At 35.9% G+C, this 27,686-nt stretch overlaps 1 protein-coding gene and 1 long non-coding RNA gene across 2 annotated transcripts; one reads left to right on the forward strand and one right to left on the reverse strand.

Moving 5' to 3' along the window:
* Positions 1-2,470: 2,470 nt before the first annotated feature.
* LOC110928293 lies at positions 2,471-3,461 on the reverse strand. The gene is made up of 2 exons (XR_002586270.1): positions 3,232-3,461; positions 2,471-2,793 (listed from the first exon to the last, which is right to left on the reverse strand). It is a non-coding gene; the product is annotated as an uncharacterized LOC110928293 (long non-coding RNA).
* Positions 3,462-11,388: 7,927 nt separating this feature from the next.
* LOC110928292 (senescence-specific cysteine protease SAG12) lies at positions 11,389-17,078 on the forward strand. Its single transcript, XM_022171373.1, has 5 exons — positions 11,389-12,415; positions 12,882-12,979; positions 15,042-15,268; positions 16,362-16,500; positions 16,663-17,078. The coding sequence occupies exons 3-5, from the start codon at positions 15,204-15,206 to the stop codon at positions 16,867-16,869; spliced, it is 411 nt and encodes a 136-aa protein (XP_022027065.1). The 5' UTR covers positions 11,389-12,415; positions 12,882-12,979; positions 15,042-15,203; the 3' UTR covers positions 16,870-17,078.
* Positions 17,079-27,686: the final 10,608 nt, after the last annotated feature.

A 27,686-nucleotide genomic window follows, 5' to 3' on the forward strand; every position in this document is an offset into this window, starting at 1 on the left:
TAGAGGCCCACATTTACAAAGTTTGTTCCAAGATCCATATAGAGTTTATTTAAGTAATTAGAATTGAAATCCAATACTTTAATGTCCATTTGAATAATTGAGTCAAAATATCAAATATTGTAATGTGAAGCATCAATAAATACTCAACCCGTCATTTGATTTAGAAGTACAAGTACTTAATCAAAACCCCCTATTGGTCACCATTATTCGATTTCTCCATCGCCACTCGCCAAGTACGAGCAAAGGTCCGATCTGTTCGGTTCGGCTCATGAATAACCCTAATTTAAACTATGACACGTAAAAAATAAGTCGTAAATTAATTAAATTTTGGGGTAAATTGTTTTTATGTAATAAAGTGTTTTATTAACATATTAAGGGTCTGTTTGGTATGTGGAAATAGAATGGACGGGGTAATGGAATGAATCATTACAATTCAATGGTTTTGTTTGGTTACCGTGTGGGAACGGAAAAAATCATTACCTTATGTTATTTTGGTAGGTAGGAAAAGACGAAGGAATAAAATCGGCGATAGGTGGCGGTAGTGGGTGGTGGCAGTAGTCGGTGGATGGTTGCACCGACAGCGAAAGGCGGCGGCGGGTGGCGGGTATCAGTGGTGTTGGCCGGTGTTGGTGGATGCGATCAGTGGTGGTGTCCGATGGTCGGTGTTGTAAGATGGCGGCGGTGGTGGGTGGCGGCGGTGGTGGTCGAAGGTGGCGGTGGCTCCGTTGGTCAGTGACGGTGGTGGCGGTGGTCAGTGGTAGTCGGCGGCGGAGGGTGGCGACGACGAGTGGCGGTGGTCGACGGTGGCTGGTGGCGAGGATGGTGGTGGATGGCGGCGACGGGTGGCAGTGTTGGTGATGAAGGATGAGGGGAATGGAATGAAAAAAATACAAGGGGATAGATGGAATTAATCTAAGGGAATGGAATGCGTTACATAATGGGTGATTCCATTACTTTGACCTTTTTTTTCAGCATACCAAACACTACCTAAAAGTTGAGAGGTATAATAATATTAATTTATCACAAATTTTAAACATATTTTCCTTTATTTTTTTTATTGTTTAACTTAAATTTAACAAAAAAATATTTTGAAATGATTTTTCCCTTGCATGATAACATTTTCATAGCACATATACGACTCATTTTTTTTATAGAAAGATAATTTATTTTTATGTCAAAATATTATCTAACAAAGTTTATAAAATGATTCACTTTAGTTATCGATTAAAGATGACACAATACGCATAAAATTAAATACTAGTTATCGATTAAAGATGACACGCAAAAAGAGTGTCATAAATGTATTGAATTTTGTAAACCGTGACATTTTTTTTCTTTACACACACTTTCAAATGTCATAAAATGGTATTGTCTTTTAATGACACTAAAAAGACGACACACAAAAAAGAGTGTCATAAATTTATTTCATTTTGTAACCATCACATTTTTTTCTTGACACACACACTTTCGAATGTCATAAAATGCTTTTGTTTTATTTAATGACGTTAAAAAGATGACATACAAAAAAGTGAGTCATAAATTTATTGAATTTTCTAAACTATGACATTTTTTTCTTGACACACGCTTTCGAATGTCATAAAATGAGTGTTTGTCATTGTTCGCGTGTCAAGATAAGTCTATTTTCTAGTAGTGAGGTATACGATCCACTTAAACCCAACCGTCAGTTTCCGAGCCCTTATTCACGATTCATTAAGTTCAAGTAATTATAGTTATCTATGGATCTCACACTCAAAAGACTACAACGCCACCTAATCCCACTTCAAGCTTATGAGATTACCGCCTTATATAAAAAAACTCTTATGTATTTCCGATTAAACTTATGATGGATAACGGATGATGTTGCGAGCTTTACATGTTTTGGTTATGATCAGTTTAGCGGACATACCCCACCCGAGTCACCATCCCAGTGGTTAATGCCATAAACATCACATATTTTTCTAACTCCACCTAGCGGGTATACCCCACCCGAGTCACCATCCCAGTGGTTAATACCATAGGCTTTGTTTTTTCTTTTTTATTTACATGTAGCTCAAATGAATGGATAGAATGTTTTTTTTTTCCGGCGCCACACTGTTTCGGATTTATTTTCATAAAAAGAAACAGGTGTGCCAATTTAATCGGAAAAACTTATAAGCTTTTTACTTATGACGTACCTCTTATACTTTCCACAGTTTCGGTTTTGCTATAGCTCCTAAGGTGAGAACCCACGAGACTCCTAATTTTTAAGGTATATTATATCAATCCTAAGGAACTCATCAACCGGCTGGGCCTACCCACATATCCTGAACTAGACGTATGACCGACCGTTTATTATCTCATATATATAGTAATTAAAAGCCAACGATCCGATATACCTATCATTTTCCATTTATTGCAAAAACTTTCTCGTAACATTTTTTTGGTTTTTTACAAAAAAAAATTTCAAAACCGACACGACACACGACTATACTAATACTAAGACACAACTAAATAGATGTTAGTCTCCATTCCCCACACTTATTTCCTTCATTGTCCTTAATGGAGCGAGAAACTATTTAAGACACAACTATCGACTCAAACCGAAAAAAAAATACAAACAAAAGAAATAAAAGAGAAGCAAAATGGAACAGACTCCCCTGATTTTCCTTTTGATCTGCATCCGTCTAGTTCCAAGCCTTCCAAAACGTCACAGATCCATCAATCGCAACTCCAAGCTAATAACCCAAACTGACCGGATCTTGTATTCGCTTTCTTTTCTTCCCCGCAGCTCGACTTGAACTCTCGTCGGACATCCTATCAAAACAAATTACACAAATTAGTAACATAGCACCAAACTTGTAACCGTATAGCATTTCATTCGCGGTTACAAGTTTTATATAAATGTCATCTTAAGAAAAATCGAGCTTTTTGTTAAAAATCATTTAATTCGGTCAATCCGTTCGAATGGAGATTGAGTACAAACGAATCAACCAACCGACATTTGAAAAAACTCATATTTTATTACTTGATTTTCAATCTATAATGCAAAACCGGCATTCGAAATAAAACAACAAACTTTTTTTATAATTTTTCAGAATTGTTCTTTTTTTCATAATATATACTAACCCTGCTCAACACATCTTTTCAATAATTAACTATAATCCCCCATATTAACCCATCTAATAATATTCAAATTTTCAAGAACCAATCATGACGAACATCATAAAACACACAAAAATAAAGCTTCCATACCTGGCTCACGACTTGAGACTGAAAATTAGAAGAAACTTTGGAAATTTTATGTTCAATCGGAGGTGTGTGGTTGCCGGCCGTCGGCTATGGTGGTGGAGGTTAAACGAGGTGGGTGTAGGATAGACAATAGGTGGTGGGTTGTAGGTTAGTTGGGTTGATGGTGTTAATAAGGAGTGAACTTAATAGTGAAGGATGTGTGGAAGATTATGTTCGGCTAGGGCTCATGCAGAGAAAAAGGATTGGTACAACACTCGTACCCACGTCCGTATATTAGTACCGAATCTGAACAAACTGGGTATCAAATACCGTATCATTTTGTTTTTATTTAGTTTTTGAACACTTGTACGAATACTGAATAGGTAAAATTGATATGAGTACCAATATAGTACGAGTATCAAATATGTAAAATTGGTACGAGTACCAAGACGATACGGGTACCATATAGGTAAAATCAATATGAGTACTATAAATACCATATTAATTATTTTTTATTTTTTTATTATTAATTAACTAATTTTTTAATCCCATTCTAACATACCATCATGACCCTTTTTTTTTAACATATTCATCCTAATCCAAACCAATCTTGATCCTTTACTCAAACCACCCAACCTGCCTACTTTGTCGGACCTATTTTATATATATGCTTACTGGAAGAAGAAGAAATAATGCTTGGATCATAAATTCATAATCCATTATATATTTGATTATTTTCCATGAGGAATTTTGAGGTGTAATCTACTTTTCTCATGTGTATATTATTCATATTCTTTCTTTATGTGGCTAGTGATTTTGTATCATTTACTGATCTCATGCATCTGTTACACGACACAGAAGAATCGTTTTAATATGTTGATTTTGTGACTAAAGGATACCGGTTTGGTTACTGAAATGTTGCAACCTCTGTTGTAAAGAATTATAGTTCTGCTACTGCAGCCACTGGAACTTATTTATGCTTGTGTTTTCTGTTCGGTTGGACTTGGTTTGTTTATGTATTCCGTTACCTTATTTCGTATGTTATTTAAGACTGGTGTAGTAACTTTATTTATGTACTGTACTTTATTATCATTTGTATCTTGGTGCTTTATGCAATGTGCTCTCATTGAGGCTGGCTAGCTCGATGTTGGACCTTTTGGCTAATAGATTCAACACTAAAGGTGTGTCCATGTTAGATGGTTGTGTGATTTGACTGAGGTCCAGATCATATAGCCTTAGTGGACCATTGTGAGGGAATGAAAAAATGGGGGTTTGGCTGCCGCCACCATCACTAGTATTCCATTTCTTCGTCTTTTATGTCTATCAAACAGATGATTCCAAACTATTCACTCTTTATATCTATAATGTTATAAAGAAAAGTACAGAAAATTTTAAAATCTTATAACTTTTCTTTACATTTCAAGGATAAAGATTATAGAAGGATTCCAATGTGAAATATTTAAAAAAAAAGTTAAATACATGTGTGTAAAAGTCGAGTCAAATTTGCTATTAGTAATTAACGTTGAATAAATTATATTAGCATTTTGAATAAAAATGATTATCTTTAAATGTCAGAAATTAACTTTCAATAAATTATAGAGAAAAATGCCCGGATAGTCCCTGTGGATTCGTCTTTTTTCACCTATAGCCCCAACTTTCTAAAACTACCTGAATAGTCTCCAAGTTTTCATTTTTTGTTCCCGGATAGTCCCTGCGTCTAACTTCAGTTTGTTTTCTCTGTTAAGAGGGTGTGAAATGACAAAAATACCCTTTCCTTAAAAGGCCAAACCACAGGGACTATCCGGGCATCTTCTTCATTTTTATTTATAAAACCCCACCACTACACTTCATCTTCAACCTCCACCCACCATCACCCTCCTCCACCCTCCACCATCACCGCCACAGTCACTCTCCACCAAATCAAATGCAGAAATAAACCTCTCACTCTCAAATGTCGTTTGCTTCTTTTTTTTAATATGGTTTCTGTGTGTCAATACCAAACCACAAAATTAAATAAAATCATCAACTTCATAGCTATGATTTATACCCCAAAATTAAACTCACAAAATTAAATAAAATCATTAACTACCGCCAGGTGAACATTCTATGAACAAAACCTTGGAGAGATGTTTAAAGCTGATGTTAATGTTAATAATAATAATAACCATAAGGAAACAGATAAAACAAAATAAAAAAATCCCTTTTATCCCCCCTTTAACCCTAACATCACCCATCATCTTCATCATCCTGAATCCCCAAACATCTACCAGACCGCCCTCGACAATTCCCCTTCTCCGTCGCCGGTTAAACCACCACCACTCCTCACCCGTCTCCGGTCGCGCACCCCCTTCACCACTCCAAACTACCGCCGGTTATCGTCTTCAACCCTCATCCGCACCGGAACCGCCGGACTCATCACCTCCATCTCCGCCTCCAACCTGAACCGGCCTTCCACACATCAGCCGCTGCCCACCACCATCCTCTTCACACTTCAACCGCCGGCCGTCTTCAACCACTCACCACATCTCCGTTGCCGGTCATCCAACCCGAACCACCTGCTTCGCCAGCCATCATCTCCTCCGAGTGGTGGTGGTGGAGATGAAGGAGATGGTGGTTTAGAGACAGAGAAAAGGGTCTGAAGGTGATTAACTGATGAAGAATGAATGTGGTAGGGAATTAGGGATGTTTGGTTTTTATATTTTAAGAAAAAATATATAATTAATTCATTTTGTTTTACTTAAGGGTATTATAGTCATTTTACATCAACTTAACTGAGAAAACTAATCCCCATCCATGTTAGGGACTATCCGGGAACAAAAAATGAAAACTTGGGGACTATTCAGGTAGTTTTAGAAAGTTGGGGACTATAGGTGAAAAAAGGCGAAACCACAGGGACTATCCGGGCATTTTTCTCTAAATTATATTAGTATTTGGAATAAAAATGATTATCTTTAAATGCGGCCAAATGATTGCTTAAACCATTTCCAACTCAAAATCTTACAAACACCCGTAAACGTGTTTGGCCTGCTATCACATCATATTTTCATTCATCTTTACCGATATGATAGCTGATTAAAGGCGTTTGTGGTAGTCTAGGTTTATAAAATGTGAACGAATTCTAGAGATATAAGCGTTTTTAGCTAAATTACAGGGATGAAGACGAGGATTCTAATGTAAATGCTCATTAGCCGGTCTAGTTAACACCAAAACTAATCGAGTTTGTGGTAGCCTAGGTTAAATACAATCAAAATAGCTAGCTACCAAGTTTCATTGCAGATAAAGACTTCATAAATCATACTTACAACAATACTAATACGTGAACATAAAGCTACCGCGCGGATTCAAATGTTCAATCATACCTAATCTAAGTTCAACGGGTTGTCAACGGTTGATCCTCTTCCATCTTTGACATAAACACATTTTTTGAGCTTGTTTTTTAATATCCTTTCAGATTTCCTCTTCCTTGCATTCTGGGTCGGTTTTGTTTCACGCTACTGATTTTTTTCACCTTCGGTTGATGAGACTCGATCCGTTGACTGTTTTGCTCACCACCAGCAGTAAGCGTCTCCTTCCTTGAAACATGTCGAGGTAGAATGAATTTCGGACTTGCTCGTAGGAACAAACGTGTCGTGTCCTGTAACAAAATCGAATCAGGTCTTAGAACAAACAACACTAACTTGTTTGCCATATGATGATTATCATCTTCATCATCATCATCATCATCATCATCATCATCATCATCATCATCATCATCATCATCATCAACTCAGCATTAGCATTAACATCTTCAAATAAGTGCTCAATAACAATTTTCAGTTAATTAATCAGTCATTTTGCAAACCTGAAAGAAACTAAACTGGAAAAATTTGTAGGATATGTTTGAGCAATCATACTTTCGTTCACCAAGTTGTATTTTTCTTAGATTATGACTTTGATCAATACTATAATTCTTAAACATTCGGTTCGAAATTATGGCCTAAGTTGTATTGTTATTGTCCATTGCAGAGTAAATTTCCTATTTATAGAAAAGGGCAGTGTTAACATATGAATTACTAGAGGTGTGAAATTCTGACACGACCCGAAAACATGACCCGGACCTAACACGAAATTCACGGATTTAGGTTTAGTTCAAACAGGGTCGGGTCAGTTTGAGGTCAAACCCGCGAACCGTTTAGCTGAACGGGGCGAGTTTGTGTCAACCCGGTTAGCTAAACGGGCCGGGTTCATGTCAACCCGATTGGGTAGGCGGGTTGTCCCATTTAACCCATTTATATTATATTTTATTTTTTTTACAATATGTTTAATGTAATAAATTAAATTGGGTGTGTATTATATGCCATAATTATAACTTAAAAAGAGAAATTGACATACAATTTTATAAATAAAATGTAATTGTATTAACACAATTGACATACATTAAATCTTAACCCTTTAAATTCACTGAAACCTTCTAGAAGCGGCAGTTAACAAGCAGTTAACAGAGTTACGAACCCATCCCCGTTCCCCTCTTTCTCCTACTTCCTCGCAACTGTGTACCATATCTCATGAGTTTGATTAAAAACTCCAAAGCATATTATCACCAACAATATTTCTTCTCAGTAGTTGTTGTAGCCATCACCATCAACGCAAATTCGGTCCAAGCCCGTCGTTTGTCCTTTGTGAATCATGACAACCAGGAGACCGGTTGACATGCTGACCACCACGATACGATTGAATCAACCATAAATCCGTGGGTTTTATGACATCTGCCATAACTAGGGGTGTTCAAAACCGGATATCCGAATTTCGGATATCCGAAATTTTCGGATACCAGATTTCACTATCCGAATCCGTATCCGAAATTTCGGATATCCGATAGTGAATCGGATATCCGAAAATCCAACTTTTAATTTAATTTTTATTTTTTATTATTTTTTTATATTCGGAAACTGATATTTTGGATAGTTTCGGATACCCGAATATAAGTTTCCGGATATTTTCGGATATTTTTCGGATATTTCGGATATTTTCGGATACTTCGGATATTCGGATATCCGAAAAAAATGAAAAATAAATTTTCGGATATTTCGGATATCCGAAATATCCGAAAATTTTGAAAATCACTATCCGAATCCGAATCCGAAAAATTCGGATATCCGAATTTCGGATATCCGATTTTTCAGATATTTCAGATTCGGATATCGGATATTTCGGATCGGATTTTCGGATACGGATAATTTTGAACACCCCTAGCCATAACAGCTCTTGTACGTCATCTTTCTGTATATTTGTTATGATATTGGCGGTTGTGTTTAGGGATTTTAGGTTTTTCAATTTGTTCAAATTATTTGCTAATCAGAGGTAAGAAGAAGACTAAAAGTCATGGCTTGGGAAGCTAGAAAGCCGCTGGTGATTGAAGAAGTGGAGGTGTCGCTACCGCAGAAAATGGATGTCCGAATTAAGATCCCCTTCACTTCCTTTACCACACCAATGTTTAGTTCTGGGAAAGTGGGAAGCCACAATAAGTACTCCAATTTCAGTGTAAGAGGTAATTGGATTTTGACCCAAGCAGTGACAAATTATGTTGTTTTCAGCCACATTTCCAGTTACAATCAAAAGAGTTCAAATACATACGTGAAACAACCACCAATGGGGTGGTGGTCCATTGACAAAGGCAAAGGCAAAGCCTTTAAAAAACACCTAGGTTGGGAAGGGGAAGCTCTTGGGTTCAAGTCCCATAGACGACAGGGGATGAAAGAAATTAGTCGTTCAAAAAAAAACATACGTGAAACAACCTTTTGTTGAGCTCAAAGTAAGCGGATCACGGCTACCGTTGGTCAGTATAAAATATTTTGATAAACATGTCATCAAACTTATCATATTTAGAATGCAAAGATTTTTTTTGTCATTATAGTATTAATATACTCGTCCACCGGACGGGTATAGAACTAGTTATTTATATCCAGATAAATGTGATAAGTGAAATTTCAAAACTTCAAACTATGTAGCAAATATTGACCCATCATATCATTTTAAAAGATGGAATATACCAAAAGTTCTGAGTTATATATTGCTATGTTAAAATACGTCTATTACACGAATTAATAAGGGTAATCAAATTTTTTATGATTCTTGGTTGATTTTTTGATTGTTGATGAAAATAAGAAAACAATAATTTGATTGGAGAGAATAATATGGAAATGATTGGGCAACTTCAAAAGAAATGATTGGGCAACTTCAAAAGAAGTAGGTCGTGGATCATGAAAGATTAACAAGGGCATGTTTGGTATGGGGTGATGGAACAAACGAGGTAATGAAATGAACGAGGGAACGCAATGGAACATTACCATTCCAGGTCTCGTTTGGTTACTATGTGGGAATAAAATGAATTATTATCGTGTATTATTTGGTAGACAAGAAAAACGAAGGAATAAAATTAGCGGTGAGTGGTGATGGTGACGACGATGGGTGGCAGTGACGGGGGTGGCGACGGCGGCCATCGGTGGTGGTTGGTGGCGGTGGAGGTGGCGGCAGCGATTGGTGGTGGCAGCGACGGTGGTAGCGATTGGTGGCGGCGAGCGGCGGCTGCGGTTGCTGTTGGCGACGGCGGCAGGTGGGTGGCGGCGGCAATAGGCGTCAGTGGGTGGGTGGTGGTGGGTTGTGATGTTGTTAAATGCTAATGAATGGTGCAAGAAGGGATGGAATGAAAAAAAAACGTGGGAGGAGGATGGAATGATTTTAAGGGAATGGAATGCCTTATGAAATTGGTGATTTCATTCCACTAACCAACCAAACACTCTTTTCTTCATTCCCTCGTAATGACCCATTCCATTCCGCCTCTCATTCCTGCATACCAAACACTACCTAAAAAATTTAAATGTTATTTTAGTCCCTATATTTTAGTCTAAAGGTTTCATGCCTGTGGGTCTTAAAAGGTTTCACGTTGCCATTTGAGTCCACTTGGTTAACTTCATCCATTTTTTCTGTTAAGGAGAAGGGCAATTCGGTCATTTTATATGGTCGAATTGCCCTTCAAGTTATTAGAATTACATAAAAATGCTGAATTGCCCTTCTCGTTAACAGAAAAAATGGATGAAGTTAACCCAGCGGACTAAAAAGGCAACGGTGAAACCTTTTTGGACCCACAGGCAAAAAACGGAAACCTTTGGACTAAACTGGTAAAATGGCCCAAACCGCAGGAACTAAAATGACATTTAACTCTTAATAAAAAAATCAAGAAAAACAATGTTGTGACTTGTGGTTATAGTATTGTGACACACATTTACTTATTTATTAAGTATAAAGGTTTATTTCAATATAAAAAACTGAGAAAATGTATTTTTACTTGTACCGGTTTTACCTATTTTGTACTCGTATTGTATGGTAGTCGTATCGATTTTACAAACGAGTACCTGTACGAGTGATAAAAAATGAAATAAAAACAAAATAGTACCAAAGTGGATATCGTGCCGAAATACCCTTACCAATACTCATACCTGTACTCGTACGGTACGTTTGGTACCCAATTTTGTTCAAATTTGGTACTTGTATTTTCGGTACCGGTACGAGTACGAGTACGAGTACAATACCAATCCCATCCTTAGTACCAATACGATATAAATATCAAATAGGTAAAATCGATATGAGTACCATAAATACAATAATACGAAATAAAACATAATCTAAAAAGAACTTTTAAAGTTCAATATAAAATTCGGTACCGGTATCCATTTTTACCCATACTCGTACCGATACCGAAAGTACCAAATACCAAATCAATAAAACTGGGTACCGATACATGTACCGAATAACTAAAATCGATACGGGTACGAGTACGGTATGGGTACGGGTATTTGGGAAAAAAAACTCAGCCCTACTTTGGCACTATTTCGTTGGGCTTCACCCTTACTATCGTCGCCTACCTCATCGCTTATCATGCAAGTATGGTCTTCTTCATGTTTGTCGCTATAAATATATATTTATTTGTAGAGGTATGGTATTGTACCCGACTCAAACGATCAATCATTTCCGTTATCGCAATTTATAATGTTATTTATTATTGTGTATTATCCTGCGAAGCGCAGCACAGTGTAGTTTATACTACATTAGGATGTGGGCTTGTAGAGACAACCCCTAACTGGGCTTGGCCCATTGAGGTTAGGGTTGCACATGTCTCCTATATAAGGAGGTCTTCACCTCTCTACTAGGGCAAGAGAACATGAGGCAAACACACTTTTTGTAGTTGAAAAAAAGGGAATTCTTTCCCTACCATCTCTACATATCCACTTTTCTCTCTTCTCCATTGCAGATCTGTCTTCAAGAGGAAGAGCAGGGTGTGATTCTTCTTCCTCTCAGAGAAAGCGGTTCCAATCACCCAGACGGTGATTCCATGTTTCTTCATTGGCTCCCACCGTATCAAAATTTAGATCCAAAAATCACAACTGATTTTTCTCCATTCCATCTTCCAGATTTGCGTTCTTCATTTTTTTTTGGTTCAAACCTTCAAATTTGTTCTTCTAGAGCTCAAAAAGAAAATTATTGACGAACACTTTTTAGATTTGTTCTATCGAATTCAAAAAATCAAATCTACCATTTTCTCTCATATTCAAAACATACGATCTGTGTAATTTAAGTTCCATATACAATTTCTGGATTTGAAACGATTAGATCTATACTCACTTAAAGATGGATACACGATTTTAGATGCTCTCATATATGGTTTACTCAAGGTCCTCTAACCTTTTATCATAAATAGGAGATACCAAACCTTTGTTGTTTAGACTGAAAACCATGGCTAACACAGTACAGTGAAGGCCCACTTTTATTCGACATATGAAATAGGTTCTATAGCTCTTTTTTAATATTCGCCATAAACTTCATGCGCACATTTTCTGGTTTCGTTTTCCATATGAATCCTTTGTACCAACATGGATGCAGTTCGCTCGCATATCAATGACATGCCTCCATCACCACGCGGAAATGAACCCCTGCCCCACCAGGTGATCAACCGGGACACGCTAGATGGTTAATTAAGAATTATCCATCCAAACTATTATTATAATATAATATAATAATATATTAAAAAAAAAGCAAGAATTGTGATTTTGTCGTTTAGTTCACTTCAAATATGTGTCAAACTTAACGTTTCCAAAATCAAGGGATTTTTCGGAGAAAAAATTGCCGGAATCGATGGGTAGGTTTCTCTTCAGCAAGAATGCAGGGACAAAATGTAAGCTTTTAGTGCCATTGAGCTAATTTTGTTTGCTATTACATCTGCGATTGAGCTCTTGTTTGCTATTTAGTCTACGTAGTTGCCATTACGTAGCTATGTTTGTAGTTTCATATCGATCGTAAGTATTATGTATGCAGGGACAAAATGTAAGCTTTTAGGTGCCTTTGAGCTAATTTTGTTTGCTATTACATCTGCGATTGAGCTCTTGTTTGCTATTAAGTTTAAGTAGTTGCGATTACGTAGCTAGGTTTGTAGTTTCATATTGTTCGTAAGTATTATGTATGATTGTGTGTGTATAATGTGATGTAGGCTTGCGTGATATTAGCTAGGTTATAAGATTATCTGATTACTTTTTTGTCATGGTATTCTAATGATTAAATAGCGATAAACATTGGTATGAAACAATGCTACTGTTCTAAAAAAATCAATAGAAACTAATCTTGTTACTCTTCATGATGTACAGTGAGGAAAGCATACTCGACTGCCTCCTCCCGCATGCCAGAAGTTTTAGCTGGAGTAATCAAGGAGTAATCACCCTGATCAAGAACCAGATGAGCACGAGTACGTCTTTTGTTAGTTATATAATATGAGATGGAACTGAACGTTGAACCACTATTTTTTTTTACCAAATTTCCCCCAAGTTCGACCGAACAAGGGGATATGAATGAACCGTCCTATGTAGAAACGCGTAGTTCTTCTTTTAGATAAGAATGCTATGCCACACAAAACTTTTGTATTTATGCTGTAACTTTGTTGTTTGATTTAGTGACGATTGTGTTTTCGTTTGATGTAGTTGAACTTCAAATTTGTTTAGTTTGTGTTAAGGCAGGTTGAAACAACATATGTAGGTCATTCAGATTGGAAGTAGAGTTTGAGGTATAAGAATTAGCTGATTAATGCTTATACAGTTATGTTGGATGATATACTTGGGATTTGGTGAATGTGGATTCAATTAGGGGTGGATTGAATCGTCCAAATTGATTAGTCGGTCGGTTTGGCCAGTTTGAAGAGTGTATCGTCCGGTTCACGGGTTGACGGTTTACGGTTCGGTTCACATATATGTATATATATTTATCTTTATGAACTCTTTTTAATACAAGATTATGCTTTTAATTAATATATTTCTTTGTCTAAAACCGGCAATGGAGTTGTGTAGTTGTGCTCAGAATTCATATACCAGCATTCATTGCAAGTACTTATATGGTAGATCTTAGGATATTTGTTTACGTAAATAAATAGACATGTATTTGATTGCATGGTAAGCATCTTTTAAGTTATATAAGAACAGTAAAATGAAGGTAGATAAGACTAATACCGAGGTTAGAATTCCCCTGCAAGACGTTTAGGTGATGGTTTGACTAGGTGTTTTGTGTTAGTGGTTTGTTAAATGTCTTAAGAATGATTAAAGTTTTTGCAATTTCTTACCGAATGTGATGTTAACACAATACTGCTGCAAGTCTAGAGGTCAATGTTTGCGAGTTGGCACAACATCAGTACAATTGTTCAAATTTAAGTTGAAGTACAGATTAGTATCTTGATTGCATAATTTCTACGAGGCCGCATTCAAATGAAATTGAATGTTCCATTCTGTGTATATAAATTGCAGCAGTAGTAGACCATTAGTTTTGTATTGTTAGACCAGTGGCAATAGCGAGCATAGATGTCAATAGCGAGCGTAGCGCGCTACGCAGCAGCAGTAGATCATAGTTTTGTGACTTTTTCAACGTTTTGGGAATGGAATGAGAAATCTGATGTGGAAATCCGTTGTCCCAACACAAACACACTTGTAGATGGTAGATACTGACTTGAAGTCTTCATGTTTATGTAAATATGACTGTATGCTTTATGTAAGCGACAAACGGCGTCGGGCTGTTCTTCTAGTTAATTCTAAATGGCTGTAGTTTATTGGTTCAATGTGAAGTCTGTGTTGGGTTAATCGGTTTGTTTACGGGTCGGGGGTCATCACGTATCGGGTCATGGGTCAAAGTTGAGGATTAGATCACGGGTTTAAGAGATTGCAATTCACTTATTTAGTTGTTTTATTTCACATGCTTTATTGTAATTTAATGAGTCAAACTTAGTGGCTTAATTTGTTCTCCTAGCTTTTAGGAAATTCACGTGAGCACTAGTTTTAGTTCCTTTTCTTTAGGATCAAGTTTGTATGTTTGTTATATAACGTAAATTCTGGAATCAATGAAAAATAGTTTAAGCAGAAAACACTTCCTTTTGTTTCCTGAGTTTTGTAGTGTGTGTGTGCTAGTGGGGCCTGAACCAACAGTCTGCAATTTGAGAGTAAACTTAACTTATTGTGAAAATAACTTAATTTGGACACACGGGCAATCTAGATCTTTGTTAAGAATGTGTGCAAATAAGTAAATAACCTTGCCAACCTAAGTCAACTTCATTAAAGTGTCTTTTAAATAGTTCTTACAGGTTGAGGGGTTAATGGAACAAAACGAATAAACTACAACTGGAAGAGCCAAAGGATTAAGGATCGGATCTTTTATTGTTGTTGAAGTATCTAACCGTTTATTCAATTTCCTAATTGAGTTTGTTAGGTTGTTAACGGTCAATTTGGGGATATATTCGATTATGATTTATATTTCTATCTTTTTTAATACAGGTCTTTGTTGGGCATGTGCTTCAGTATCATGTGTTGAAGCATTTCTCACTATGAAAACCGGAGAGTTGCTACCATTATCCGTCCAACAACCGATGGATACCCATCGAGCACAAATGTGCGGAAGTGGCAGCGCACCAATAGCATTCCAGCACATGATGCAGTATGGAGGGCTTGCCACTGAAAAGGACTACCCTTTTACAAGAAAATACGGAGTCTCCAAGTATAAGGTTTGTAGTATAATTAATTAATGAAATGAGTTAAATACCAGAGTAAAATCCCAAAATGGTCCCTGAGGTTTGGCCACTTTAGTCCAAAACTCAACATTTTCAATCTGGGTACCTATGGTTTCAATTTTGTTGCAATTTTCATCCAAAAACAAAATCTGGTAAGATTTTTTCAGGTAACATCCAACTTTTTTTTTTTTGTCTTTTTCCTTCCTTTTAATGAAGGGCAAAATGGGCTGATTTTTTTAATTTGTTATAATCGAACGAACACGAACAAGGCCATGTTCGTATACGTTCGTTAACAAAATTAACATGTTCGCGAACTGTTAACAAACGCATACCAAACATAAGTTTATGTTCGCGTTCGTTTGTTAAGGAAATTCAGCTGTTCACGAATAGTTACTAGTCTCGAACACAATGGAACGCAAGCAAATAAAAACAAACGCAAACTAACATTTAACTTGAAAATAAAAAAATAAAAACATTGTTATCCCTAAACATTGGGTATAAACAGTTAAATACAAACATCAATATAAATCAAAACACGAGAAGTCTACTACACCACCAAATAATAAATCAGGTTTAACTAACTTAGACATAATTATCCCCAAAAATGTCTTAGTTAGTCCAAATTTTAGCCAACTTAGAAAAAATAGGGTTTCAAGTTTTCAATATGTTTAGATAAAAGGTTTATTATTTATTAACTTTTTAATATAATCAAACGAACACGAACAAACGTAAACGAACGAACATGAACGAACGTAACCGAACATATTACCGAACGTAGTCGGACGAAAGAGACTTGTGTTCGTGTTCGTTGGCTAAGCTAACCGAACAAAATTTGTTGTCCGTGTTCGTTCGTTAAGCTAATCGAACGAACTTCCCGCCTAACGGTTCACGAACTGTTCGCTGAACGTTCGGTTATGAAAACAAAACTATTGGCTAAAAAAGTAAAAAAAAAAAAAAAATCTTTTGTACTAAAATAAATATTACGAGGGAATCACAAGAACTAAAATAAATGAAATTAATTTTGATTCTCTTTATCTGTTAGGATTCTTTTTTAATTTTTGTATTTTTCTTTTTCATGACAAAAAAGCCAAAAGCCGTCAGCATTACGCATTACGGGCTACGGACGAGTTCCCCCATACGATTTACATGCCTTGAAGTGGGCTATAATCCATGGACCTGTTACCGCGTGTATTGAAGCCACACCTGAGTTTTGCCAACATTGTCAGGTATGTCTATTATATATATTGGAATCATAGTAACGTGTCTATTATATATTTGCTTGATGTTTTTGTGTTGCTTTATGTCCACACAATTAAACTGACATCCAGTTTAATTCACATAGTGGTTACTTCGTTATTGAACTAACATTGCGGATTGTTTTGTGACAGGAGGGCATCTTTAGAGGGAAATTCATTTTTCTAAATCACGTTGTCCTTATCACTGGGTTTGGCAGAACCCTATATGGAGAACGCTTTTTTGAAATTCAAAACTCATGGGGAACAGAGTGGGGCAACAAGGGGAAAACCCTTATAATTGATGAGGGATATTGCAACCTTGCAGCATACGCCCATTACCCAACTATGTATGGAATTTAGGCCCCATTTGATTATGAGATACAGAGTGCAGTATCATACTCTCCGTGTTGTTGTAGGATCTGTCGGCCTGATCTCCATATAGGCGCACGTGCTTGATTACATTTTCTTACGGTTAAAAACTTAATGTTTATACATTTTTGCGTTGTTTCGTAACTTTCAAATTACTACAAGATATTATCTTATTTCTTTTATATTAATTGTTTGTTTTATTGGCGTTTTAATTTCAATGCTTTATGTACATGGTCTTGCAAAAGGAAGTCCAATAATATACTTGAGTATAAACGCCATATCTCCATATCTCCGAGAAAAAGAAATGAGGAAGAGAACATCGAAACAAGGTTATATTCAATGGAGTTTGTGTCAAAATGTAATTGTTTTGGTTAACTTATGAAAATGCGAATTGTAACATTTGATCGGTAAAAAACTAAAGAATATGTGATAAACTGTATAGAAAACGCGAATTTAAACATTGAGAGTACACACGTATACAACGAATGAACCTTGTAGGTCCCTTAATCCTATGGATCTTTCACATAATTGTCTATCTAACCTAGATTGTTATAGAAGACAACAGAAACAACATTATATTAAACCGTCTTCTATTGATTATCCAACACAAGTGTTTAAATCCGGAATAAGTTTACAAATTCGAAACCCTTGTCTTGTATAGGTCACTCGGGCCATGCCTAAGGCCATGTGGGCCAGGCAGGCCCATGGGGAGCCCATGTGGGGCATGGGCTTGCTAGAGTATAAAACCTAGTTTGTTTCACAAACTAGGGTCTAGATCTCCATGTCAAAAAAAGTATAGAGAGAGCTCGGGGAGGCGATTTTGGTGTGTTCATCTAGTACCAGACGGTTTTTGTAACACCTCGAAATTTTATATCGAATCATATGGCAACACGTGTCCAATTAACTCTCAAATTTGCCACAATGTTGGACGAGAGGGACTAATTGTGTAAAATAGTGGAAGACTGAATGTGGAGGGACTAAATATGTCAACATGCCAAAAGATTGGCCTCTGAGTGGCCCTTACGGACCGCAAGGCCTAATGCCTTACGGACTGTAAGGCTAATGTTATAATTATATCTGGCAACCTCATACGGACCGCAAGACTAGGTCTTACGGACCGTAAGCTTTTCAAAACAATGGGCGCGCTTAGGTCCTTACGGACCGTAAGCCGTGACCCTTACGGTCCGTAAGGGACTGTGCTGGCAATTTTGTTTGTTGCCCAAGGCAGCCTGCACTCTTGACACCTTGCTCGCGATTTTGCCACTTATCCCTGGTCTTGACACATCACTAGGCACTTCTTAACATCAGCGAATGATGACCAACACTTGGCATTATCATAAGATCTATTCGCAACTATAAATAGCATCCTTAGTTCACCTCGTTCCTTGCTCATTTCACTTCTTTCTCTCTAAACACTCATTCCTGGAGTTTGCTTCTTCCTATAGGTCTCCTTTGAGTTCAAGTTTCATCCTAGAACATTTGTAAGTGTTCCTTCATAGCTCATTTCTTTTCTAGGCTAAGTTATTAGCCGAAAATCAAGCAAATTGACTTTTTCTTTGACTTTCGGTTATGAACATTATGGTCAAGCCAATGCTCGAATTGAATATGGCTACGTGATCGTAATTAGGTAGGTGATAATCCCCTATGAGGGAACCTCCTGAAGATCACCTTAAGTTGGTCAAATGATGGGTCAAAGTTATGTTAAAAAGAAAGTCAAAACGCAGTTTTACGGACAATGTATAAAATGAACTTATAAATATCTAAATATGTTTTTGACATTATATCAGTTAGTATAACATATTAGAACATGTTAAAGCATGTTCAACCCGTCATTTCTAGTTTATAGTCCGGTTCACAACCGAAAGTCTAGCAGTTTGACTTCTGCTTTGGCTTTCGATTCTGACCCGTTTTAGTTAAGTTACCTATTGATTTGAAGTTGCATTATGATCATATTAGTGTATGGAATAACCCTCTGAGGTTATATCATTTGATCATAATCAGTTGTTGGGTTTTATGCAAGTTCTTATATTATGCCATAAAAATGCCGATTTTGCCCTTTTGTGCATAAATGGGTTTTAAACTATAATGTCCATATAATTTGTAATAGCTACTGATGTGGTAACTTAATAATCATGTTTTGGTATAATGAACTTGACATTGACTCATCCGATCACCCGATACCGCCTATGCGCGTACGGTTGACTTATGTAACTTAGTTTATATAACTTAACCGAATTGCGCTAAATCCTTTAAATTATTTTAAATTCCAGAACGTATTATGGTTAACCCATATTATAAAGTCACAGTACTTGTGAGGGTTCAAACCACATTCTATCCGGTCACCGCTTAATCTATCGAACCGTACCATTTATTTTATAGTTAACCGGTCCAAGTCTTATGACTTGAATAAGACCCATTAACATTCTAATGGATACTAATTCCAATCATTCCAGACTAAGGGCGTTCACTAAATTGCAACCTTGCTAATTGTTTTTGTTTGAATGACTGTGCTTATATACATACATACATACATACATATATATATATATATATATATATATATATATATATATATATATATATATATATATATATATAAAGGAGGAATTGGGTAGAAAGTGGGGTTTTCCTAGAAAGTCTAGGAAGCAATAAGAATGTGACACATGGCATGGAGGGATTTTAACTAAAAGGGCACTTGTGTAATTTGACATTTTATTTTATTTTTGGAATTTTATCTCTCAATAACTAACAATGCCTATAATTATGGAAACTGTTTCTCCAAGATTTTTTGTATTTCGCAACCTTCTACTTCTTCGTCTTCGTCATCATCAAACACTTCTGTCACACCCCAACCAATGGCGGAAACATCGGGATGAGACGAAGTGTGAAGATTGCTAGAGACATCATAACGCTATTTGTGACAATATTTAGAAAATCCAAATTTCATTTCATTTCATAACTTCAAATAGTCAACGTTACAAGAAATTCAAATACGACAAGTTTAACAAAACAACATGATAACATATCAAAATTTTGATACAACATTTTAAACCCTAACGTCTATATGTGTATCTAGGCATCAACGCTACTTCATTTCATAGCATCATCGTCCTCAACCTGTAACATGTTTAAAATAAAGTTCAATGCAAAAGCAAAGGCGAGTATACAAGTTTGATACGTACATAGCAAAAGATAAGTTTGAACAATTCCTCATAGCAAGCATGTGATTCAAGATAAACATTTAAACATGGCATGTGTCTAACATATCAAACCAAGAAAACGCAACTTGCTCATGACATAACCAAAGTTTCAGTAGAGGCGGGTCGTTAATCCTATAGCGCTACATATGTCAAGGTTTGGCTCGTACGAAGTTAATGATAAGTTCAACACATAAGAATCACCCAAATTTAAAGTATCAAGTCATCACATATACAAGCATGTTATAGGAATGTTCATGTGTTTAGACAAAAGTTCATGTGTAAGTTTCAATAGGTAAACATGTTACACCCCAAAAGTAGTAAAAGTAAAAAGGGGAAAAGTACGAGTATACTCACAAAGTTTGAATATGTTTTCCGATTATCCAATTGTTGACGAGTAGAGATTTAGAGTCCGAATGTATAAGGGTTAAGGTTCAAGTATGTTTAGAGTCGAGATTCGGTGTTCAAAACAACATAAAAATAAGATATGAGAATAACATGGAAAATAATCATTTAGTACATATGATGCTTGTTCTTGACACTAGGAAACTCGAAGGAGTTTAGATGTTTTCATGGAACAAGGTTCCATTAGAATCGTGACAAGTTATCATAGTCTAGGATGATGTAATCTAGTACCCCGACATATGAACACTAGTTCATCATCAAAGATTCGATTATTCGAATAATATATTTAGGTTATATAATATATGTCCAATAGTTCAAGCATGAGGTAGAAGATTAAAATCTTCATTTTGGTACCTCTAAATGTCATAGAAGTCATGTAGGAGGTAGGAAGATCAAGTCTTCCATTTAGGCACCTCTATGTGTTCACCACTACACTTGATGTAAAAAAAACAACCAAGGAGGGTCATGAACATACAATAAAGAATAAGAAATATACACACTAACTAAGAGAAATCATCAAATCATGTGAGGATTGTATGTTTGGACAACCCAAGTTGTTCCATAATCACTCATGTATCAAAGACAAAGTTTGACATGACTTGTGGGTTAAAAACCCTAAACAAAACACCAAGTTTATGAGGTTTAATCCTCTGATTTTAAATGTCTCAACCTTGTTTTTAAGCTTAACCAACCATGGGATAAGTTGTAAGCATTAGGACATAGGTATGAGATGTGTTAGACACAAGTTGCATAGGTTTAAACAAGTTTTTGATGAACATAAAAACAAACAGAAAGTTTATGGACTATTTCGGGGCATTTCCAGGTCTGATTTCTCCAAGGAGAAGTCTAGGAATCGAACCCCATGATTATACAAGCAAGTAGGAAAAAGAATCGAGTGAATCGGATAAGAATTGAGTGAGTTATGCTCATTTTCGTGAAGGGGTGTCAATCTACTCGAACCCTTGCTTTCAGCTACGGTTTGGTGGATGTTTTGTGAGTTTTTAGGGTTGCAAAAGTGGTAGGGAGGCTGGTTATAAGTGGTATTTATAGGGGGAAGGATTAGGGTTTCAATGGGTTGGGCTTTGGAAGTGTTTAGAAGGGGTTACACCTTGAAACTAGCCCACAAAACCCAACTATATGGGGCTGAATTTTGCTGAATTGGGCTGCCATATTTTTTTTTTTAAAACATTATAATGAGTTTATTTTGTTAATTAAGTTGTGTAATAATATGCAACAATGTTTCCCCTAACTTGTAACAAGGTAAAATATGAAATAAAACATGATTTAACTAGGTAAAAAGTGTAATGTACAAGTTTTATTTACGAAGCAAGTTCCGTATTTTACAACGATTATGATGAAAGAATGGTTATAAGAACACAAGATTTCCAAAGATAGAATTTCACGTAAGGTTTCTAAATGTAGGATGTTTGAAAACGCAGGGCGTTACAGTCTCCCCTCCTTTAGGAAATTTCGTCCCGAAATTTATTCAAGAGGAAGGCTTGAAAGAGTTTTTGGCATAAAGGTGATCATTAAGAATTGAAACTTGGGAAGTTTGAAAGTTTTGAAAAGTACCAAATTTTGGAGAACGTCAAGGTAGATTTGCAAGGGGAAGTTTTTAAGGATAGTATAAAAAAATCATACTTTCGTAAAACCTGTTTATTGAGAGGAACGAAAAGGTTTGTTACTTTAAATAAAGCAATAGAGGTATACTAAGTATAGTTTCACAAGAATCAAGAATAGGGAGGCTATTTTATAGGTAACGAGGTAAGTTAGGACTCAAATGTTTAAACAAGCTGGATTGCGAACGAGTTTTGTATAAAATAATACGAGTATAGAATGAACGAATGACTCTTAAAGAGTACAAGTATGTGAATAGCATAAGTGTTGGATAGATGAACGTAGTGTGTTAAGGATGAAGTCTCGTCATGAATAATCGGATATAATGCGTTTATGAGTTGCGTGAAGTTGTATTAGGTCCAAAAGGTCTGCAACACACTGAATTTCTCATGGCACGTTTTACGAAAGTTTGGTAACATGGTGAAAACACTTATATATAGGAAGTACCAGCGGCGTATCCACCATGTTTTAACCACATTACGTCCGTTTCGTTACTTGGGGTCATGTTACGTTCCGTGTCTTACCATACACAGTAGTACACTCTATGGTTCTCATACGCCTATCACTATAATCCCGTGTGCACCCGCGATTATACTGATTGTCGCATGATCCACATAGCTTGTACTAGTTATGTATGAATCAAGGTATACATGAATTTAAAAATAAGAATGTGTACGTAGAAGAATGTCGTATGTAAGCATGTTTATGTTTAAGCATGTATGGGACCCACGTAAGCGAATCCCTCGGATTACGCTCGCGTATAGGTACGAATGTACGAATCATGAGTAAGGATGAAAGTATGAGCATAAGTTTAAGTATGAATATGTATGAGCATAAACATAAAACGTGTAAGTAGTATGTGTACAAGCAGAAGCGTAAAACGTATAAGTAGTATGCGTATGAGTACAAGCATAAAACGTATGAACATAGGTGTAGGTATGAAAAATAAATATTGCGTATATGGTGTACGTTGAGACATTGTAGAGAAAAAAAAAGGTTAAGTATGTAGATACGAACGATATAAATGATGTTATCGCGAGATATCGACTAAAATGTGTATGATGATGTGCATGTATAGTTGTTTAAACAAAACGTTGAGTTTGTCGAATCAAAATTAGATTGAGCTTGGTTTGAAAGGTAGAATATAGTTTGTATATGTAAAGGAACATAAAGTACTCATTGGTCATGCTTAACGTATTTTGTAATGATTGAAATGCTACTTTTGTTTAAAAAAAGGAGTTCACGTATGTTAAAAATTGTCGGTCCCCATGAAGTCTTCTAGCCCACGTGTTTTGAAATTTGGATGACGAGTTAAGCGTTGTAGAGAAGGTTTTTTTTTTTTTTTTTTTTTTTTTTTTTTAAATAACGGGTTTGTTTCATTTGCATCAAAACATGAAAATTTGGACTTTGAAAGTTCTTGTGAAAACGTCGACCCTTAGAAAAGAAATTTAGTAAAAGAACTTAGTGATTGTTTAAAAATAATTTTAACAAAGGATTTATTGATGTTGGAAAGAGTATTTGGTAAACGGTCATATAACATCTATGAGGTCTTATAAGTGATTGAGAAAGGTTAGTTTGATTTCGATTAAGAGTGGAAGTCTCTAGTATGATGATATAATGTGAACGTGTTTCAGTTAACAAATCAGATGTGAAGTTCATGGGCAAGAGATTCATTAGACCGATTAAATTGATAGGTAGCATTTCGTAAGGTTTGGAAATTCGTGTAGTAAAACGGTAAAGACATGATTAAGAATCTCGTGTATATGATTTGAGTGAAAATGGATGGTAGAATAAGAAGTACGTTTGATAAACAATGTATTTTGAAATCGGTATAAGTAGGTATTTTGAATAATGATAAATGATTTAGGTATAAAACATGATCGGGTTTGCATAATAAAATATTTTGAAAGATAAGTTTTGGGTAACGGTCACCTAAGTAAGGGAATCACCCCTAACTCGTTGGTGAAGTCGTTTTAAGGGAAGAGGGGTGGAGTCAATCGTCAAGGTAAGGAAGTCACTCCAATCTCGATGATACATCTCCACTAGTTGTTACAAGGAATATGAATTTAAATTATATGAAAATCATGCGTATATAAGTGTATCGAAAAGGTTCGATATGTTGTGCGTGTGAAAAGAGAAATCAAAGGTAAACTCGAGGTTGAAAGATTGCATCGTATAAAATGAACAATAGAAACACATGTTTGACCAAAGTTTGGAGTGTTCCAAAACGGAACTTTGACTAACCAAAGTGGTCGAAAAGTCTTTTGAATTTGAGGAGCATGTTTTGGCCTAATAGGTAAAATACTCTCGCCGACAAGTCGGTTAACGGTATTTACCCTTCCGGTTACTACATGTCCCAAATCAATCGAAATTTCGAGACTTGGCGGGATTTATGAAAAAATGCCAAGGAGTGGAACTAGTCGACAAGGTGCGGGTTTCACCCCTAACTTGACGATTTCGTATCCTAAGTGTGGTTGGTACCCGTCGGGTCAAAATTTAATTTCGACGTGTTGACGAGGGTCCACTAGAACTTGAAATTTGAGATTTACCATTAAGATGTGGATTTCACTCCTAGCTTAATCGCGATATCTCGTGTAAAAAAAAAGAATAGGTAGATTGAGAGTCGTTCACCAAATTGTGGGTTTCACGCCTATTTTGGTGAATTCGTCTCATTTGTACAATATGAGTGTTGTCGGATTTAGAATAATCGAGTAAAATGCATGAGGGAAGTGTATGTCGAAGGAGATACACAAACAAGTATAAACACATAAGAAAGCATATCAAGGATGATACTTAAATAATGAAATAAAACAAGTATTAACACATAGAGAAATATGTCAAGAATAACACATAAAGAATCGAACAACGAAACAAGTGTTAACACATAATAAAACAAGCATTAATGCGTAAGAATAACATGTCGAATATTACACATGAGTAACATACATGTTTAAAAGAGCATAAATAAGTAACAAATAAAGTATCATGTAGTAGTCCAAGCAAAGCATACGAATAAGGTTCTAAAACTATAGACTAGGCTAAAGCATTCCTACTTTTCCTAATTCCCTATAGTTATGGCTCTGATACCAATCTGTCACACCCCAACCAATGGCGGAAACATCGGGATGAGACGAAGTGTGAAGATTGCTAGAGACATCATAACGCTATTTGTGACAATATTTAGAAAATCCAAATTTCATTTCATTTCATAACTTCAAATAGTCAACGTTACAAGAAATTCAAATACGACAAGTTTAACAAAACAACATGATAACATATCAAAATTTTGATACAACATTTTAAACCCTAACGTCTATATGTGTATCTAGGCATCAACGCTACTTCATTTCATAGCATCATCGTCCTCAACCTGTAACATGTTTAAAATAAAGTTCAATGCAAAAGCAAAGGCGAGTATACAAGTTTGATACGTACATAGCAAAAGATAAGTTTGAACAATTCCTCATAGCAAGCATGTGATTCAAGATAAACATTTAAACATGGCATGTGTCTAACATATCAAACCAAGAAAACGCAACTTGCTCATGACATAACCAAAGTTTCAGTAGAGGCGGGTCGTTAATCCTATAGCGCTACATATGTCAAGGTTTGGCTCGTACGAAGTTAATGATAAGTTCAACACATAAGAATCACCCAAATTTAAAGTATCAAGTCATCACATATACAAGCATGTTATAGGAATGTTCATGTGTTTAGACAAAAGTTCATGTGTAAGTTTCAATAGGTAAACATGTTACACCCCAAAAGTAGTAAAAGTAAAAAGGGGAAAAGTACGAGTATACTCACAAAGTTTGAATATGTTTTCCGATTATCCAATTGTTGACGAGTAGAGATTTAGAGTCCGAATGTATAAGGGTTAAGGTTCAAGTATGTTTAGAGTCGAGATTCGGTGTTCAAAACAACATAAAAATAAGATATGAGAATAACATGGAAAATAATCATTTAGTACATATGATGCTTGTTCTTGACACTAGGAAACTCGAAGGAGTTTAGATGTTTTCATGGAACAAGGTTCCATTAGAATCGTGACAAGTTATCATAGTCTAGGATGATGTAATCTAGTACCCCGACATATGAACACTAGTTCATCATCAAAGATTCGATTATTCGAATAATATATTTAGGTTATATAATATATGTCCAATAGTTCAAGCATGAGGTAGAAGATTAAAATCTTCATTTTGGTACCTCTAAATGTCATAGAAGTCATGTAGGAGGTAGGAAGATCAAGTCTTCCATTTAGGCACCTCTATGTGTTCACCACTACACTTGATGTAAAAAAAACAACCAAGGAGGGTCATGAACATACAATAAAGAATAAGAAATATACACACTAACTAAGAGAAATCATCAAATCATGTGAGGATTGTATGTTTGGACAACCCAAGTTGTTCCATAATCACTCATGTATCAAAGACAAAGTTTGACATGACTTGTGGGTTAAAAACCCTAAACAAAACACCAAGTTTATGAGGTTTAATCCTCTGATTTTAAATGTCTCAACCTTGTTTTTAAGCTTAACCAACCATGGGATAAGTTGTAAGCATTAGGACATAGGTATGAGATGTGTTAGACACAAGTTGCATAGGTTTAAACAAGTTTTTGATGAACATAAAAACAAACAGAAAGTTTATGGACTATTTCGGGGCATTTCCAGGTCTGATTTCTCCAAGGAGAAGTCTAGGAATCGAACCCCATGATTATACAAGCAAGTAGGAAAAAGAATCGAGTGAATCGGATAAGAATTGAGTGAGTTATGCTCATTTTCGTGAAGGGGTGTCAATCTACTCGAACCCTTGCTTTCAGCTACGGTTTGGTGGATGTTTTGTGAGTTTTTAGGGTTGCAAAAGTGGTAGGGAGGCTGGTTATAAGTGGTATTTATAGGGGGAAGGATTAGGGTTTCAATGGGTTGGGCTTTGGAAGTGTTTAGAAGGGGTTACACCTTGAAACTAGCCCACAAAACCCAACTATATGGGGCTGAATTTTGCTGAATTGGGCTGCCATATATTTTTTTTTTTTAAAACATTATAATGAGTAATTTTGTTACTTAAGTTGTGTAATAATATGCAACAATGTTTCCCCTAACTTGTAACAAGGTAAAATATGAAATAAAACATGATTTAACTAGGTAAAAAGTGTAATGTACAAGTTTTATTTACGAAGCAAGTTCCGTATTTTACAACGATTACGATGAAAGAATGGTTATAAGAACACAAGATTTCCAAAGATAGAATTTCACGTAAGGTTTCTAAATGTAGGATGTTTGAAAACGCAGGGCGTTACAGTCTCCCCTCCTTTAGGAAATTTCGTCCCGAAATTTATTCAAGAGGAAGGCTTGAAAGAGTTTTTGGCATAAAGGTGATCATTAAGAATTGAAACTTGGGAAGTTTGAAAGTTTTGAAAAGTACCAAATTTTGGAGAACGTCAAGGTAGATTTGCAAAGGGAAGTTTTTAAGGATAGTATAAAAAAATCATACTTTCGTAAAACCTGTTTATTGAGAGGAACGAAAAGGTTTGTTACTTTAAATAAAGCAATAGAGGTATACTAAGTATAGTTTCACAAGAATC

Source organism: Helianthus annuus, chromosome 6 (assembly GCF_002127325.2).
Source record: "Helianthus annuus cultivar XRQ/B chromosome 6, HanXRQr2.0-SUNRISE, whole genome shotgun sequence".
In the NCBI taxonomy this organism is placed as follows: Eukaryota; Viridiplantae; Streptophyta; class Magnoliopsida; order Asterales; family Asteraceae; genus Helianthus; species Helianthus annuus.